At 45.2% G+C, this 20,303-nt stretch overlaps 1 protein-coding gene across 1 annotated transcript in view; it reads right to left on the bottom strand.

Moving 5' to 3' along the window:
• Nucleotides 1-20,303, bottom strand: part of GUCY1A2 (guanylate cyclase 1 soluble subunit alpha 2) — a 257,024-nt gene that overhangs the window by 221,876 nt on the left and 14,845 nt on the right. Inside the window, exon 2 of the mRNA XM_060234865.1 lies at nt 8,653-8,714. Within this exon, the coding sequence (XP_060090848.1) occupies nt 8,653-8,714 (62 nt within the window). The remainder of the gene's footprint in view (nt 1-8,652; nt 8,715-20,303) is intronic.

Below are 20,303 nucleotides of genomic sequence, written 5' to 3'. Positions count from 1 at the left end.
GAAACAAATGTAAGTATTTCATTCTCTTCCACAGAAACCAAGTTTCAGGTCTAGATAGAACCCAGATCCCGCAGGCTGTACTTTTGGTTTGGAGGAAAATAAAATGTTATCTCTTGTACTGGCGCAGGTCATATTGACTGTAGAAAGGTCACTGGGGACATTTTGGGGAAATGTCATTGAAAATGTCTGGTGTCAAATCATCCTACTACGATGGATGCAGCTGTTTCTGAATGGGTGCTCCCTGTAGACCAAAAGCTGATGCTCTTTTGAAGCACCTGCTGCTCCAATAAAGTGGCGGAAAGTCAGCCTTGGCTCTTTGCTTGGGGGAGGATGCCTTGTCAAAGAGCCCAATGTACGCCAGGAACACAACGAGGTGGGGCACTCAGGCACCCATGGGCACCACACTGATTTAAAGACACCCCTTTTCAAAGGTATAATTTAACTTTACCCAAAGAAAAAGGCAGCTACAAATATCTATGCCCCTCCAAAATCACAGAAAAGACATGGCAAGAAACAGTCTCCCTCTTATCCAACAACCTTTTCTCAATCTTGCTAGCAGCTTCCTGGAACTGCTAGATTCACAGAGTTAGAATGGACCTCCAGGGTCATTTAGTCCAACCCCCTGCAAAATGCAGGAAACTCACAAACACCTCCCCCTAAATTCACAGGATCTTCATTGCTGTCAGATGGCCATCTAGCCTCTGTTTAAAAAGCTCTAAGGAAGGAGAGCCCACCAGCTTTGTACTTGCCAGGTTTGTACAAACCATGGCACATTTTGAATTTTTTGTTGTCACATCCATTTTGGCCCAGTGTGGGGTTGGGGGAATGATCTGTACGGAAGCCTCAGCAGCAACAGTACTTTTTTTTCCTGCCCGGGGCTTTCCCAATGCATTATCCAGTCCAGCCCTCATTCAGTGTAGCAAAGACAGGAAACTCAGAGGAGGGAGGGAGAAGTGCATAGAAATTACCCAGGCACATAGGAAGAACACTTTCCCAAGTTCTACGTCTCTCTTTTAAATGGGGGAATGTGATCAAAGGGGGGCAAAAAGCAGTCAGGCAATGAGATCCAGCTCAGCAGAGAATCCTTTCCCACAGGAACATATCCCCATTGAGTTTTAACTGTCCTCTGTATAAATCCTTGATTCCTGGGAGCTGCTCTGGATGCCAGTTTGGGGTGAAATGCAGGATACAAATAGAAATTTATTGAAAGACTTCAACAGTACCACCCCACCGCTTTGCAACACAAGAATGGCAGCTCAGGTTTTCCCAAGCCATGTCTGCTTAATACATCTACGGGCCCTAAGATAACCGGCCTCTTTCTTTCCCAGCGATCACGGACTTTTTACAGTCTCCTACTGGCTGCTTCCTCCAACAGGGGAATTTTCCCCAGGCAAGAATTCCCTGCAGGAGATAAACAAGGGGAAGCTGAACGGAGACAATGGGAGGAAAGGATGTAAAGGGGCTGAAGGCTAGGGCACACACAAGCTGCTCTCCCCTGGAGTTTTAAGAATGCAAGCTTTCAAGCAGAGGGGAAGGAATGCTCTTTGCCAGAGAGTTTTCCCTCCCTGTCTCCCACCTTTGTTCCATATTCAGCATCAGCCTATGACTAAGGCGCTACCCGGGTGACTCCCCAAGCAACAGTTCACTCTGCCACTCTATCCCAAGGTGTTCTCCAGACGTGCCAGCATTATTAACACCGAGGAGAGGTCGAGAGCTCAGCATAGCAAAAAGGTTATAGAATGCATAAGGACAAATCCCTAAAGCGCAGAAAATTTCAGAAGCCCAGCCTGAATTTTAACACACACACTTCTGACCTGACTTGAACAGTACACAGAAGATGCCAGTGCACCTGGGTAATTATGGAACAGCCAAGGGTGCCTATCTGACATAGGCTATTTGTCATTGCCATTTCACTGAAGCAACCTTATGCCTATTACACCATAAGGGCAGCAAACAGCAGAAGGTAGGACGTGAGGTGAGAGAGGTATGAAAGTAGGAGTCATTTTTGAGTACCTCAGAACACCCCTTCTAAAGCACACTGTTAGGGAAAGTCTTGGCCCTAGGCCCTGTTTAATGGCCTTCTGGAGAAACAGGATGCTGAACTGGAAGGACCACTGGTCTGATCCAGCAGGGCTGTTCTTATGTTATGATGCTGACAAGTTAAACAGGACTTTTGGTTCTTGATATCTATTAAAATATAACTAGCCCGCCATCAATGGAGGCTTGACTTACAAAAACTGGCACAACAACAATTAAAGACAAGCATAGACCACCACCAAATAAAACATCTATACAGAACTCCCACAGCAACAGCGATGTCAGATCACTCGCTATCAAACGCCCTTCAAAAGCATGGAAGTACTCATGACTTCTTCAGGAATACATTCCAGAAGAGCTGAACCACGCCTGAGAAGGACTAAAGGTCAAACCAGACGTGACAGTCAGATCTGTGGATGCCACAGCCATTTGAAAGTGATTTACCAATGCCACGTGTACCCAAATTCTGACAAGGCTGAGGCACTCTTGTCCCACCTAGTGCCTAAATAGCTGCAGGTGAGAGGAGGTGCAGCTATTTGGATACTTGATAATGAGACTGATCAGGATTGATACACCTGAGGCATTTTTAAATCACTTTAAAATGGTGGCAGCATCCACAGGTCCAACCCATGAAGGCCATTACATCTAGTTTGGCCCTGAGTTTGAATTAGGGTTGCCAGCTCTGGGTTGAGAAATACCTTGAGGTTTGGGGGGTGGAGCCAAAAGAAGGGGGGTTTGGTAAGGGGACAGACTTCAATGGGATATAATGCCAGATAGTCCACCCTCCAGAGAAGCCATTTTCTCCAGGTGAACTGATCTCCATTGCCAGGTGATTAGTTGTCATCCTAGGGGATCTCCAGCCACTACATGAAAGTTGGCCACCCTAGTTTGGGCTGTGGCAAATATTCTAGATCTGAGGGAGGGACAGTCAGAAGGAAACTCTGCGATGATTTTTATTTATTTTTTTTATTTCATGTTGCCCCACTGTTCTCTGCAATAGGGACCCAGTAAATTTTCCCTCTAAGCTGTGAGCAGAAATTCTATTTTGTGAGCTACTGGGAAGAAGAAGAAGAAGATATTGGATTTATATCCCGCCCTCCACTCCGAAGGGTCTCAGAGCGGCTCACAATCTCCTTTACCTTCCTCCCCCACAACAGACACCCTGTGAGGTGGGTGGGGCTGGAGAAGGCTCTCACAGCAGCTGCCCTTTCAAGGACAACCTCTGCCAGAGCTATGGCTGACCCAAGGCCATTCCAGCAGGTGCAAGTGGAGGAGTGGGGAATCAAACCTGGTTCTCCCAGATAAGAGTCCGCACACTTAACCACTACACCAAACTGGCTCTCTGGGATTAAAGTAGTGAGCTACTTAATAAATTATTGTGCTCTGGGGTCATCCTTCCTGAGCTAAGACAAAAATCTGAGCTGGAGGCTAAAAATCTGTGAGTTGGCTCATGCTAACTCAGCTTAGAGGGAACACTGGACCCAGTGTAGTTTACAACATTCTCCCCTTCTCTACTGTGTCCTCACAACAATCTTGTGAGGTAGGTTAGGCTGAGATTATGTGACTGACCTGATGCCACCCAGGAAGCTTCTGTGGCAGGATGAGAATTTGAATCTGTGCCTCCCAAATTCTAGTCCAACATTCTAACCACTACACTACAAGGGCACAAAAAAAATCACTTTATTTATACACCCCCTTTCTGCCCAACAGCAATCCAATGCGGCTCACTTCATTTTCCCCTCCTCCGTTTTATCCTTCTAACAACAACTCTGTGAGGTAAGTTAGGCTTAAGGAGTAGTTGGATCAAGATCACCCGTTGTGAGCCTCTATGACAGAGTGGAGATTCAAATCCAGGTCTGTTCATAAATAGACACTGCTAGTTGTCATTGTTTAGTCACCGGGCCGAACTAAGATCAGAAGGAAGAAGTTTCTGGTACTATTCTGAATGTGCAAGTTCTGTACCAGTTCTCACATTTCTGCATGGAGATGTGTATGTTTTTGTACAAGACCATCTTCCCTGAATGATGGCTAAAGTACAGTTACCAACTCTAGGTTGGGAAATTCCTGGAGATTTAGGTGTAGAGTCAGGTTTGGGGAAGGGAGGGACCTCAGCAAGGTATAATTCCATAGTGTCCACTCTCCAAAGCAACCATCTTCTCCAAGAGAAATGATCTCTGTTGTCAGGAGATCAGTTGCAGTTCCAGGAGATCTCTAGGTCTCAACTGGAAGTTGGCAACCACAGGGTAAAGAGAACCTCTATGCTCCTGAATACCAGCTAGTCTTTTATTCCTTGGTTGGGCCGAAGCCAGGGCACTAGTTCCTTCTTGCTTTGTTTCTGGACTTCGTAAGGTCAACTGGTTGAGAAACAGGGTGCTGGACTGAGGACATCTGCTATGATCCACCAAGGCTACTTTTATGTTCTCATGCAACACGCTGTGTGACATGAATAGTCAAGTCTTTGTGAACCAAAAGGACATCAAAGGGATCCACTCCAGTGTGTTTAATTTAAAACATTTGTAATTTTGGATGTTTTGCAATCATTGTGTGTGTTTCAATCTGACCATTTAAAAGAAACTGTTTGTACTACATCATCCCCATGTCTTTCCTCTCCACTTTCCATTGCCTCTGCCTCAACTACTTAGGTGTCCTGTTTTGTTTTAATGCCAGCAGCTGAAACTTAATCCTGACCAAATGGAGGTGCTACTGGTGGAAAGAAGTTCTGACCCAGCAACTGGAATGTCTCCTGCTTGGGGTGGAGGTATTCCCCACAAAGGAGCAGGTTCATAGCTTGGAGCTGCTGCCAGACTCAAGCCCCCTTGTTGGATAAACTGTGAGAAAGGGGTGCCTTTCACCAGGGTCAGCTGACAGAGGAAGGGAAGACCTTGCTACTGTGGTGCATGCCCTAGTAACACTTAGATTAGGCAACTGCAGTGTGAGCTAGATGAAACTCCCCCTGAAGGCTGTTCAAAATCTACAGTTGGTACAGAAGGCTGCAGCTAGAATGTAGACTGAAGTGGATCATAAGTGGAAGGGCTGTGGCTCACCAGCAGAGCATCTGCTTGGCATGCAGAAGGTCCCAAGTTCAATCCCCAGCATCTGCCGTTAAAAGGACCATGTAGGTGGTGATGTGAAAGACCTCCGCCTGAGATCCTGGAGAGCGACTGCTGGTCTGGGTAGACAATACTGACTTTGATAGACAAAGGGTCTGATTCAATATAGGGTGGCGTCATGTGTTCACATGACCATAACTCCCCAGTCTTGTCACATCTACACTTGCTCCCAGTTTGCTTCCAAGTTCCATTCAAGGTGCTGGTATTGACCTTTAAAGATCTCTATGGCTTGGCAACTTAAAGACTGTCCATTCTCATATGAACCTATCTGATCACTCTGGTCATCTTCAGATGCCCTGCTTCAGGTGCCGTTACCATCTGAGGCTAGACTGAATTTAAATATTTTATATGTCTTCATATTTTAAATGCTGCTTTAATGCTCAGAATGTTTGCTGCCTCGGTCACCTTCAACTGTGTAGGAAGGTGGCACAGAAAAGTTTAAAATGAATAAGTTATAAAGCTATTTCTCATGTCATATCAGTATTTGCCAGTGCAACAAACTCAGACTGCAAGCTCTTTTCAGTCGGAATTAGGTTATGGACTTATATGTTTCACAGAACAGAAAGGCAGTCTCACTGAGGTCTGAAACCATTTCTGCAGGCAAAAATAGCTGACCCATTAACAAATAAGCCATTACACGATTCACTAGAGAAAGGGCAGGGGACTCTGGAAATGTTTAATTCTGTCCCTAGAAATCAATTATACACATTAGGTAAATTCATTTCAGATTTATTTCTTATTACTGCCATTCCGTCTAGCTGAAGAAGGTATGCAAGCCAATGTACACGATTGCACGCATGCAGAATTAAAATACCACAAAACAAGAAAACTCCTCAGCTCCTCAACACAAAGAGCCAGATGCCATGAACTGCAAATGGGAGAAGGACAGCCTTCATGTCCTCTGTAGCCTTCATGTCCCATTCTCTGCAGCCTTCATGTCCCATCCCAGAAGCTGCTGCTGAGGATGAGTGATCCTGAGAACAGAATGGGATATGGAGGCAGGGGGGTTAGCTTTGGGAAGAAGCAAAAATCACCCCCTCCCTCCCCACACAAGCTCTTCTGTGAGCAGAGCAAGAGTTCGTGCAGGGGGGAAGGGGGCATGACTTCTTCCAATTCCATCTTTTGGGCTCCATCCTTCATTCTGATCCAAAGGGTCTTCTGGACCTCAGCAGGCCTTTTCATGAGGCACAGAAGGCTACAGAGGGAAGAAGTAAAAATCCATTCCATAAACTCCTTCCATTCATGGATCATAAGATCCATCCCACTCAAACTGAAAGGTAGAACAAAAGGTTCAGTCTAGGCCAAGGGTGGCCAAACTTGCTTAATGTAAGTGCCACATGAAATAAACAACAGAGGTTTGAGAGCCGCAAGACATGAACGTCAGATGTCTGAGAGCTGCAAGAAATGAATGTCAAATGTTGGAGACAGGGAGGGAGGAAGGAAGGAATAGATGGGGTAAGAGGAGAGAGGGAGAGGTGAAAATAAAGCAACTTTAACTTTAAATGTCTTCTCCAAGTCGGCTGATGGGGGTTCGAGAGCCACACAATATATGTGAAAGAGCCACATGTATCTCCTGAGCCTCAGTTTTGCCACCCCTGGCCTAAGCCATCTTCTATGAATGTTATCTGGTATGTAGCTCACTATGAACCAAACCAGACAAGATGGTAGAAAATGTTAAGTGGCAACAGCTGCTGAAACAGCCTTTTTTTGTAGGAAATGCCCAGCAGGAACTCATTTGCATATTATGCCATGTCCCTGATGTCACCATTGTTTCACACAGGGCTTTTTTGTAGAAAAAGCCCAGCAGTACTCATTTGCATATTAGGCCACACACCCTGATGTCAAGCCAGCCAGAACTGTGTTCCTGTGCACTCCTGCTAAAAAAAAGCTCTGACTGTCTGTACTGTAGGTCAGGAATTTGTGGGGAGGACTTGCTTCCCATTCACTGTGATCTCAACCCAAACAGGATCTTGCACACTGGCTAATTTCTTTAAAAGGTACTTCAAAGCTCCACGTACAGAATTCTCAGTGGCTTGTCTAGATTGGCAGCTACTGATGGGAAAAGGCAGACTACAATGCATGAGAACAAGAGGAAATTTACGCATTAGTCACAGGGGACAGATATACCAGAGTGGCTTGACAGTCAGTGTCCAGCTAGGAAGTGGAAGACCCACAACTGAATATCCACTCTGCCATGGAAGCTCACTAGATAATCTTGATCTAGTCTCCTTCTCTCAGCCTAACCTACCTCACAAGAATGCTGTTGGGGCAGAGGAAGGGAGAATGTTGTAAGCAACTTTGTGCCCTCACTGAGAAGAAAGATAAGATATAAATAAATAAAAACTTTGCAAGTACTGTATCCAAATCTCCACTCAGTCTTCTGTTTAGTGGAAACAAACTGAAGCCCCGTGTCCTGAAGTCTTGTTCAGCTCCCCTGTGGCTTTAGTGGTTTCACCAAATGCTGCCCTTACATTCTGAAAGTTGTTTTTGCAGCAGCAGTAGTATGAAGATAAAATTAAAATGGTGTTGGCATGATATAGACACCCCACCTCTTTAGGAATTGGCTAAAACTCTATGGTAAAATCTTGGCGGTTTTGGTGATTTCCAGAGAGGACTGACAACACTTCCGGGTTTACCTAGAAGTAATGTAATGCCATTACCCAGTGGCAACGCCTCATGTCCTCACCCCTGTCTCCTGCTGGTCGCTTGGCAACCCTATTTAGTAGTTTAAAAGTATTGGATGATGGCCAGAGGCCCTAAAACACACATTTGATGTACAGGAACTTCAGAAACAACAATTATAGGAACAAAGAAAGCAAGGCATACAAGTTCCAATTATTAATTCTATAGCCAGTAGGTCTACAAACTCTGGGAACAAAACACATCCATTCTACCTTCTTCAGAGGCTATTTCAGTGCTATACTGAAGAGCCAGTTTGGTGTAGTGGTTAAGTGCGCGGACTCTTATCTGGGAGAACCGGGTTTGATTGCTGGCATGGCCTTGGGTCAGCCATAGCTCTGGCAGAGGTTGTCCTTGAAAGGGCAGCTGCTGTGAGAGCCCTCTCCAGCCCCACCCACCTCACAGGGTGTCTGTTGTGGGGGAGGAAGGTAAAGGAGATTGTGAGCTGCTCTGAGACTCTTTGGAGTGGAGGGCGGGATATAAATCCAATATCTTCTTATACATTCTCAAGTATTCCCAACAAATGTGGAGAATGTCAAGACCACGGAAAGGGGGCACAGCAAATGCTTGGAAGACTTGTAGAAAAGGGAGGGGCGGAAAGGCTGCACAGAGACACATGCATGAGCCCCACTGGGATAAATGAGAATGACACAAATGTGCCAATCCCATTCATTGCAGTGGAGCTTATGCAAGAGAATATACGGCACCCAGGTCCCACAACTCCACAAGGCCCTGATTAGGCAACTGCCAACTTAATTTTTTATTGCCACCCCTCCCTTTCTCTCTCTGCATTCCTTCCAAATTTGGAGGAATCGGCTCTACTTACCCAATTGCCTGATGCTCATAATGCTGCAGCGTCCTCTGGAGAGTCTGCCTTATGGTCTGAGGCTGGAGAATAAACACAAAAATAATAATAAAAATGTTATCAGCACATCGGCAGTCAGCCTCGCACTCGGCACGCTGTCTGAATGGAGGTGACTACTGCTTTTATCACTTAATCTAATGTATGTTTTTCCAATTATAGTCTTTTTTTTCTCTCCTCGCACATCTGCTGTGCTTCCCCTAGAGTAACAGGAAGAAAAGAAGCCCAGAAGTAGCAAGCTGTTTTTGTACTGCAAACACATCAATATTTCAAGGCACTTCCATCAAACTCCAGCTCCTTCATTGAAAAATCAGCTGTGGGGGGTTGTTTTCTGTTTTTATTTTTTACAGCCAGGGTCACCATTACAAAAAAAAAAAAGGCAGAAAAATAAAATAAGTACGTAGAAGAAGAAAGCAGTCCCCTTAGCGACAAACTAACCTTTATATCTTTTCACCTCACTTCCAGCACTGCCAACCTTTGGGTTGCCAGGTCCGTGTTGGAAAATAATTGGAGACTTCAGGGGTGTAGCCAGAAGAGGGTGGGTTTTGGGGAGGGGAGGGGACTCAGCGTGGCACAATGCCATAGAAACAGCCATTTTCTCCAGGGGAGCTGATTTCTGCCAAATCGAGCATTTCACCCACGGGCTGAACACTAGTGTCTTGGATCAAGCCCTGCAGCAAGCGAGACCAACCACCCTGGGGGGCTGGATACAGCTGGCGGGGGAAGTGGAAACTAACATGAAGAGAGTAGCCATGCAACGCCAGCAACAGAGCAGCAAGTCGGGCCGTGACCTGAAACCAGGGGTGAAGACGGAGGCAAAGAAAACCCAGGTGGCCAGCAGCTGCCCGAACCCCCCTAGACCACCATTCAGCACCTCCGAGACAAGCACTCCGACTCCAAAGAAGCAGACTGGCCGCCCTAAGGATGTGGCGAAGAGCAGCGCAGCCGCGAGCTCAATGCCTGACGAGGACACCATCATAATCGATGAGCTGAGTGAGATGTCCTGAGAGGACGAGCTGGTAGGAAACGAGGATGACCTGCTCTAAACAGTGCCAGTCAGCAGGTCGCCGATGAACCAGCACCACTCAGGGTGAGAGTAATGGGGTCACTATATTTTGTGCCAGTAATTCTGCTAAACAGCAGACTCAAGAGGTTCGTGCAGGTGAAAGCTTTGATTGACTCAGGGTGCATGAGAGACATAATCACCCCTAAGCTGGTGGACGCATTGGGGCTTCCCACGACGGCTTTGCCGTATCCCATCCAGTTTGAGCAGATGGATGGGTCAGCAATGAGGGGGGAGCCATGCGTATTAGAGACTCAATTAGTACCGGTGGGCATTAAAGACCACTGAGACCAGGAGGCTTTTGTAATAGCCCCATCATCCTCTTACGATGTGGTTTTGGGAGTAGGGTGGCTAGCCAAGCACGAGCCAGACATTCGATGGGGAAGACCAGATGATAGAATTCAATGATCCGAGGTGTCGAGCCCATCATTGGAATAAGGAGTGGTGCCCCAGTCCGCAGCCCTGAAATGAAAAGGTTTGCTTGACAATGGAGGAAGTCCAGATGATCCCTAAGGCTTATCGAGACTTAAGGGGGGTGTTCAGTGAACAGGGAGCTGATGCACTTCTGCCCCATAGGGACACGGACTGTGCCATTGAACTGATCCCGGGGCAGACCTTGCCTAAGGCCAAGCTGTACTCGATGGGGTGGGCTGAGAAGGTGGAATTGAGGAAGTTCCTAGATAAGAACTTGAAGAGAGGCTTTATCCGACCCGCCACAGCCCCCCACGCAGCCCCCGTACTCTTTAGGAAAAATAAGGACAGCTCGCTCAGACTTTGTACTGATTTTGGGGGGGTTAATGGGATTTCCACCTCCAATGCTAATCCAATACCCCTCATCAAGGACTTACTCAGTACTGTGTCAGAGGGGAAGATCTTTACTAAGCTGGACTTGAGGGATGCGTACTTCAGGGTGCGCATCCAAGAGGGGGATGAATGGAAAACGGTGTTCAATACACCAATGGGACAATTTGAGTACCTAGTAATGCAATTTGGGTTACAAGGAGCACCGGGAGTGTTCATGAACTTTATCAATGAAGTGCTGAGATAATGTTTGTTTAAGGGGGTGGTGGTGTACCTGGATGACATAATTATTTATTCACAAGATTTCCAATCACATGTGAAACTGGTGAGGGAGGTCCTCAGTACACTGTTGAAGCATAAGTTGTATGCTAAGTTGTCAAATGTGAGTTCCACAAGACCGAACTCGACTATTTGGGTTTCAGAGTATCAGGGCAGGGGTTGGCTATGGACCCAAGTAAGGTTCAAGCGGTACTAGATTGGGCTCCCCCGAGGACAGGTAGACAGCTCCAATCGTTCCTCAGGTTCGCAAATTTTTACCAAACCTTCATACCAGGGTTCGCCCAAATAATGTTCCCCCTCATTGAGTTACTGAAAACAAAGGGGAAGGGTCCAGACTCCAAAAAACCGAGAACGAAGCTAAATTGGACGCCAAAATGTCAGGAGGCGTTCAATAGGCTCAAAAGGCTGTTCACAAGTGAGCCAATCTTAAGCCACCCCAATGAATTGAAGCCTTTCATTGTGCAATGTGTCGCTTCCGACGTCGCTGTCGGAGCCATCCTCATGCAAAAAGGTGAGGAGGGAAGGCTAAAGCCCTGTGCCTATATTTCTAAAAAGTTTTCCCAGGAGCAGAGGAATTGGTCGGTGTGGGATAAAGAGGCTTTTGCCGGGACTTATGCCTTAAAAACATGGAGGTCATGGCTGGAAGGTGCCAAATTGCCATTTGAAATTTGGACCGATCACAAAAATCTGGAGGTGCTCACCGGTCATCGTAAACTCAATGAAAAGCAAATTAGGTGGGCAGGGTTCTTTTCCAAATTCAATTTTGAACTGAGGCACATCCCAGGGACAAAAAATTTCTTGGCAGATGCCCTTTCACGCCTCCCTCAGCACAATAGCCAAAAGGAGGTGGTGGTGGACTCCTTGATCTCCCCTTCTCAAGTAGCCGCCAGGGTAACCACCCAATCCAAAACAAGGCAGAATCTGCAAACGGAGAAGTGGGGGGGGGGGGAGAACGCCTGGCCACAGAGACTGAAAAGGAAGGGGAAGACTGACCGGGTGAAGTGCAAAAGGGAAGGATGGGTTCTGGTATAAAGATGGCAAGCTTTATGTTCCAAAGAGCCTCCACTCAGAGGTCCTGCAATTTTGCAATTCCAACAAGCTAGCCGGGCACTTTGGGTATGTGAAGACACTGCATCTGATTAATAGGCAATTCTGGTGGCCCTCTATGAAAAAGGACATTTCTGAATTCGTGGCTTCCTGCCCTATTTGCCTAATGGCTAAGAAAAGGGGAGGAAAGCCCCCCAGGCTATTAAAACCTTTAGAAACAGCCACACGTCCTTGGTCTGTAGTGTCAATGGATTTCATAGTCGAACTACCAGCCTCGCAAGGAAAGACCATAATTCTGGTAGAAGTGGACACCTTTTCCAAACAGGCGCACTTCATTCCTTGTGCGCAACTGCCAACCGCTAAGAGACTAGCTTATTTGTTTTTCCACCATATTGTGAAACACCACTCATTCCCCGATAAGATCATTAGTGACAGAGGCCCACAGTTCGTTGCCAACTTCTGGCGGGAGTTTTGCAAACTGATGGGTATAGAACAGGGGTTAAGCTCAGCTTACCATCCACAGACGGACGGACAGACGGAACGGATGAACACACTTTTAGAACAGTACTTACGGTGTTATGTGAACCATCAACAGTCTAATTGGGTGGACCTCTTGCCTTTTGCCGAGTATGGTTACAACAACAGTGTGCATAGCTCAACCAAGGCTTCCCCGTTTCAGATTGTAAATGGGTATGAAGGCAAGCCTGTTCCATTGTTGCCAGGGGGAGAGCAAGCCCGAGATCCCACCTCTTTTGAGCAATGGTGGGGCAAATTAGAATGCAGCTGGAAGGGGATCCAAGAGAACTTGGAATTGGCCAAGGAAGCTTATAAAAAGCAGTATGATAAATCTCATGTGCCCGTTTGGGATTTCCAAGTGGGGGATTCTGTGTTTGTGTCAACAAAAAACCTTCCACTGAATCAGCCTTCAAAGAAGCTGGCTTATAGATTTTTGGGTCCTTTTAAGATCAAGAGGGTAATCAATAAAGTGACAGCAGAATTGGAGTTGCCCAAGCTGTTTAGTAAAATACACCCTGTCTTTCATTGCAGTCTTTTGCAAAGAGACCCGGGTGGTACTCCTTGGCATCCTCGACCGCCAGCTCCACAACCTATCCAGATTGGGAATCAGAGTCACCATGAAGTGCAAAAAATTTTAGATGCTAAAATAAAACGTGGAGTATTTGATTAAATTGAAACATTTCCCGGCCAGCAAAAATGAATGGGTAGCAGAACAAGATGTTTTAGCCCCTGATTTGATAAACAAGTTTTATAAGGCATTCCCTCAAAAACCCCGACACTGATGTTAAGGGGGGTAGTATGTCAAGCATGGTGAAATTCCATTGATAATTGATTGTTTTATGGTCCTTCATAACACTGGTCTGTGAAGTATCATGGAGGACTAAGCTCTGTTAGCTTTGTTATTCTTTCCCTTCCCCCTTCTTGCTTTATTGCTTGTAAAGTAGAAGTAGTAAGAAACAAAATTAACTTGAGAAGAAGTAATCAGCACCTTCCCATACATTCCTGGTAGGGAGTGCGACACATCTGGGGAAAGCAAGGGCAGAGTTCTGATAACGCTATGAGAATGTAGACATTTATGATAGTTTATGTGTGAGAGCTACCCCTCACCCCCACCTTTTGGAATCCTTTTGAAGTAAGCCTTAAAAGTATTGTATCAATGTATTTGCAGCATCACTCTCAAGAATCTGTTACACTGAAAGTATCGGTTTATCAATAAACGTAGTTTTGTATCAACTTCGACTCGTCATTGAAACCGCATGCTTGACAGACATTGGCCAATCATTTCAAGATGGGGTGCCAATCCCCAGTTGGGGGCAGGGGATCTCCTGGTTTGGAGTCCCTCCCCCTACTTCAGGGTCATCAGAAAGCAAGAGGGGGATGTCTGTGGGCACTCCATTATAACCTAGCGAGACCAGTTCCCATAGGATACAATGGAGAATTATCTGTGGGTATTTGGGGCTCCGGGGGGGTGCTGTTTCTGAGATAGAGGCACCCAAAATTCCAGCATAGCATCTGGTGCCTCTCCTCAAAACACCCCCAAGTTTCAAAAAGATTGGACCAGAGAGTCCAATCTATGAGCCCCAAAAGAATGTGCCCCTATCCTTCATTATTCCGAATGGAGGGAAGGCATTTAAAAGGCATGCAGTCCCTTTAAATCTGATTGCCTGAACTCCCTTCGGAGTTCAATCATGCCTGTCACACCCTTGCTCCTGGCTCCACCCCCAAAGTCCCAGATTTTTCTTGAGTCAGACCCGGCAACCCTATTTTAAGCCATCGGCCTACCAAAATAATGATCATCAGCCAGAAGGGTTTTTTTAAAAAAATGCCTACTTAAAATCAAAACACTGAACAACAGACATTGTTATTAACATCTATTTTTATATTCCAAGTTCATCTCTAATTGGGGCATGTTCAGCAGTAGTTTGGCTACTCAGCTGAACAGAATCCATTTGACCCATCCAGGCAGAACCAAATGTGGAAAAAATCTTGTCCATCTCTATTGCAGACCTGAAAAAAGCCAATTTCCTCAGCAGTGGCTGTGAATATTTATGCAACTGGTCAATCAGTTCCAGCCTGAGCAATTACTTTTTTTTTTTAACCTCACAGGTTATTAATGAAATCTGTATTGTATATTGAGTGGCTCTTTTTTGCCTTCTTTTTGTTGTAAAAATGTGGCCTAGGAAGCTTGCACTTTTCTCTAAATATAGAATGCAAAAGATTACACTTAATATCCCCCTCAATATTCCATTAAAAATATTTATTAAGTTAGCAAATCAAGTTGTCGACAGCAATCCCTCTGAGAAGTAGCGGCGTCTATCAATTGACTTAATTAGACATCCTTCAAATAGGCAACTTTAGACACTGGCAACATTTTAGGCCTTGAGAAATCATTCCCTCTCCATCATCTTTTTCCAGTTCTCCCAATAAAGATGGAAAGCCGCCTGTGCCAAGGCCACAAAATTCAATAAAACAAAATCAGGAAACCCCAGTAAATCACAACTTAATTATCCTCACCAGAACTAAAGCAAAACCATAAGATCCATAAGGCGGAAGCAGGACGCTCAATTTGCCTTCTTCGGCTACTTGACGCTAACAATTTCCTTTTCCATTTAGAGTGCAGCTCAGCACACACTGAAAAATCAAGAAGGCTTAAGGCTCTTACGGTGCCATCCTGAACGCAGTAACACCCTTCTAATCTCATTGAGTTCTATGGATTTAGAAAGGTGTAATTCTGTTTAGGATAGCACTATAAAAGGTGTGGGGGTTGTTTTTTTTGGGGGGGGGGGAATCCACAACAGGCACTTTTGCTCTCAGCAGGAGTTAAATTTACTACCTCAGGAAAGCATTTAAAAAGAATCAACAGTGCACTTGCACACACAAAAAAGAAGCATCAGCTCTGTTTAAATGAGACTGCACACAGGAAAGCAGCTTCCTCCCATTTGGAGAAGCAGGTGTTTAAGTCCTAAAGGCCTGATGGAGCAGAAATTCTCTTCAGATGCTGCTAAAACACAATTTAGTAGCTCTAAGACTCTTGATCCTTACTGCAAGGGAAGGAATGGAAATTACAGCTTCTCTTCCAGGCTTTTTTATGTTAAAACCCGGGGTCAGTTTGACCCATCACAAGATTTTTTTGGACCATTAAAATTGAGCAAACAAAATCTGGCAAACTTACAAAAACAAGAATTAGCTCCTCTACTTAATTAAACTGCACAGACAACAACTCTTTGAACTTCTTTCATGCTATGCTCTCTTCATCCATGTCAACTGCTATTCTAGGGCTGCCAATCCCCAGTTGGGGGCAGGGGATCCCCTGGTTTGGAGGCTCTCCCCCCACTTCAGCGTTATCAGAAAGCGGGATGGAGGGGGAAGGGAAATGTCTTCTGGGTACTCCCCATTATACCCTATGGAGACAGATTCCCATGGGGATAATTGAAAATTGATCCATTGGTATTTGGGGCTCTGGGATGATGTTTTTTGAGGTAGAGGCACCAAATTTTCAGTATAACATCCAGTGCCTCTCTTCAAAATACCCCCTCCCCCAAGTTTCAAAAAGATTGGACCAGGGGGTTCATTTCTATGAGCCCCCCAAAAAGGCACCCCTCTCCTTTATTTGCAATATCTTTTAATTTGATTGCCAGAACTCCCTTCGGAGTTCAAGCATGCCAGTTTGGTGTAGTGGTTAAGTGTGTGGACTCTTATCTGGGAGAACCAGGTTTGATTCCCCACTCCTCCGCTTGCATCTGCTGGAATGGCCTTGGGTCAGCCATAGCTCTCGTGGGAGTTGTCCTTGAAAGGGCAGCTGCTGTGAGAGCCCTCTCAGCCCCACCCACCTCACAGGGTGTCTGTTGTGGGGGGAGAAGATATAGGAGATTGTAAGCCGCTCTGAGTCTCTAATTCAGGGAGAAGGGCGGGGTATAAATCTGCAATTCTTCTTCTTCTTCTTCTTGTCACACCCTTGCTGAAGGCTCCATCCCCATAGTCTCCTGCCTCCATCCACAAAGTCCCCAGATAATTCTTGAGTTGGATCTGGCAACCCTTGCTATTCCAAAATTGATATGGCCCTTTACCTCAATATCAATTTCCTGTTTGAGACATAGAAGTCCAGCAAGATAAATGTGTGCTTGGGGGCCAAGGCCCATTCTTGGTTTCATTGCCCATGCAGCCTCCTTGTCTGAAGCTAACTGCAGCATCCTAATACTTTAGCTACTGTTTCCTTCCTTCTCCATTGTAAAGCTAGTCTGGAAAGTCTCTGTAAAGGAAGCAGGACATGCCAATTAAAAGAGCCCTTTTCAGTTGCTGTGTTTCACCACTTGTATATGGAGAACATATTACACATAATTCTCCAACTATGTATGACAGCAATTTTTAAAAAAGAGGCAACGTGCACATGAACCAGAAACCAAGGCTGAAAATAAAAATGGTTGTTCCTTCCTTTCAGATATAATGGCAGCTGTGCACAGGGCCACCAACCTCTGGATGAGGCCAAGAGTTCTCCTGTAATTATACCTGATTTGCAGACAACAGAGATCAGTTATCTTCAAGGAAGAGTTGCCAGCCTCCAGGTGGTAGCTGAAGTTCTCCTGGGATTACAATTGATCTCCAGGCAACAGAGATCAGTTCACCTGGAGAAAATGGCTGCTTTGGAAGACGGACTCTATGGCATTATACCCCACTGAAGTTTCTCCCCTCTCCAAGCCCTGCCCTCCTCAGGTCCCACTCTCAAAATCTCCAGGAATTTCCCAACCCAGAGCTGGCAACCCTGAAGAAATGGCTGCTTTCAGGGCTTTTTTGTAGCAGGAACTCCTTTGCATATTAGGCCACACACCCCTGATGTAGCCAATCCTCCAAGAGCTTACAGGGCTCTTAGGACAGGGCCTAATGTAAGCTCCAGGAGGAGTGCATCACAGAGACATTTTGAATCTGACAAAGGGTAACCCCTAATTGAAGACTGTTGATCTCTGAGGCTCCAACTGCAATTGTCTATACCAGGGGTGGCCAATGGTAGCTCTCCAGATGTTTTTTTTTGCCTACAACTCCCATCAGCCCCAGCCAGCATGGCCAATGGCTGGGGCTGATGGGAGTTGTAGGCAAAAAACATCTGGAGAGCTACCGTTGGCCACCCCTGGTCTATACAACAATTGTAAAAGCTGGAGAGTGTCTAAATATAAATTTAAAGGAAATACTGAGTATTCCATTATCGAATTCAAGGCTTTACCTGGTGTACTGCAGTCTGAAGAAGGCGAACGAAATGGATAGCTACGTAGGCAATCCACTGCTGCTGCTACTGCTGTAACATCAACTCTCTATTGCAATTTTGCCAGTGTTGTTAAAATCTGGCATGTAGTGTATAGAGTTTTTTTGTCAATAATATTGATGATAAATTGTTTGTTTCAACATAGAGCGTAGCAAGTCAAAACTTGTATCAACAGTTGTTACTTTTATAGTTTTTTTTCCCCTTTTGTTACAATACCAAAAAAGCCCTGGCTGCTTTGGAGGGCGAACTTCATAGCACCTCATCCATGCTGAGCTCTTTCTCCTCCCCAAACTCCCCCCTCCCCCCCCCCCAAGCACTACTCCCACATCTCCAGGACCTGCCCAGGCCAAAACTGGCAAACCTAATAATGCAAAACTGGCAAACCTAATAATGCATAATGTGTGGCATGTTCTCCCAATACAGAGTCTAGCAGTGATTCCTCGGTCTAGTCTTCAGGCTCACATCATCTTTCAGGATTTGTGCTCCTCTGACTTATGTCTCAACTGTATATCGACTGTAAATTACGTCTCAACTGTATAACCAGATTCAAGGGGGGGATTGGATAAAAATATGGAGCAGAGGTCCATCAGTGGCTATTAGCCACAGCATATTGTTGGAACTGTCTGGGGCAGTGATGCTCTGTATTCTTGGTGCTTGGGGGGCGGGGAAAGTGGAAGGGTTTCTAGCCCCAATTGTGAACCTCCTGATGGCACTTGAGGGTTTTCTGGCCACTGTGTGGCACAGAGTGTTGGACTGAATGGGGCATTGGCCTGATCCAACATGGCTTCTCTTATGTTCTTATCATAACTAAGGGATGGCCATCTACAGATTATTCCGCCCCCCCCCCCAAAGAGAAAGGTCAAAAGAAAAAAATAATTTTCTCATCATTCTCATAGTACTAATTTACTTTAAATGTGCAAATTTATACATAATTCCTATAATTTAAACAGAAATACAACACAGCACAGCATAGGGTTGCCAAGTCCAATTTGAGAAATATATGGGGACTTTGGGAGTGGAGCTAGGAAGGAGACTTTGGGGGTGGAGCCAGGAGCAAAGGTATGACAAGCAAAACTGAACTCCAAAGGAAGTTCTGGTCATCACTTTCAAAGGGACTACAGACCTTCTAAATGCCTTCCCTCCATTGGAAATAATGAAGTGTAGAGGCACCTTCATTTGGGGCTCATAGAATTGGAACCCCTGGTCCAATCATTTTGAAACATGGCAGGTGTTTTGAGGAAAGGAATCTGATGCTATATGGAAAATGTGGTGCCTCTACCTCAAACAATAGACCCCCACCCCAAGCCCCAGATACTTGTGGATCAATTCTCCATTATTCCCTATGGGTATCGGTCTGCATAGGGAATAATGGAGTGCTCAGCAGACATTTCCCTCCCTCCCCACTTTCCGATGACCCTGAAGCAGGGGGAGGGCTTCCAAACCAGAAGATCCCCTGCCCCCACCTGGGTATTGGGAACCCTAGCACAGCACTAGTTTTGTCTGCTATCCAGGTGCTAACAAGCAATGAGAATTTTCTCTTCGCCCCTTATAGTTTATTCTCTTTAATTCAGCCCCCAAAACAGTGTGGTTAGTTTGAGCAACCCTTCTTCCAACTGCAGGTATCTGTGGATCCCCCCAATTGCTCAGAAATGTAGCTTCCGAAGCAATTTCAACCAATTTTTCTGGACATAAGCAGAACATGAGCATTTCAGAAGGCAGAGCAAAACAAACAAACAAAAACAGACTGTATACCAAAAAAGAAAACATCTACCCATCCTAATCATAATAGTGGTCCATTAATAACAGCCCAATAAAGCCAGTTTGCTTCTCAGTCTATTGAAGGTGAGAGCGAATTCACACATTTAGGAAATCAAGAATCATAGGTTCTGTTTGAGAAGGACATAAAGGATACAAAAAAGGTACACATGACATTTCAGACCACATATTATTATTCGTCGAGATCATCTACCACTGGGTAGTTCTAAATAACAGATGCTATTGTTATAAACAATCCAGCAGGTCTATGTATTGTCTATCCATGCCAAAGGTGCACATTCCTTTATTTCAAGAGAAGGGAACAATATTATTATCTTGGAATGATATCATTACTGTAATTATTGGGAGGTTTTAAAAGGGAAATAATCACCATTAAAAAAAAAACCTTCACAATTTAACCATGGCCGGGCCTTCAAGCTTTGCAAAATCTTTTTGTATCTGTTAAAATATCTCCTCCCACCTCACCAATCAAGTATGAAAGGGCACCCCAGACAAGAACGCAAGAAGACAGTGCATGGTTCATCATCTCAAATTCTCTATACTGGCAGAAATCTAGCATGAGAGTTCCAATGTTAACCTTATTCCTGATGTGTTACATTTCTAGAGGCAGAAAAAGTCTTTACCTTAATTCTGAAATACTAACATGTCTCTATGATTTTCTGAATCAGTAGTGCTTTTTTGTTTTTTTAAAGGATTCATATATAATGTTGCACTGGTTTCCACTAGTTCTGTCCTCAGGACTTGGGAAAGCCCTCCTCCAAAGATGCCGATACTCAGTACTGGGGAGCACCATAACAAAACAAAACAAAAAACACCACCCACCTGTGAATCAGTGTTCTTTCTGAAGAGGCACAATGTACAGATTAAAAAGCGTCTTAA

This window comes from Heteronotia binoei, chromosome 3, assembly GCF_032191835.1.
Source record: "Heteronotia binoei isolate CCM8104 ecotype False Entrance Well chromosome 3, APGP_CSIRO_Hbin_v1, whole genome shotgun sequence".
Classification (NCBI taxonomy): Eukaryota; Metazoa; Chordata; class Lepidosauria; order Squamata; family Gekkonidae; genus Heteronotia; species Heteronotia binoei.
This window is presented reverse-complemented; position numbering and strand designations above follow the sequence as displayed.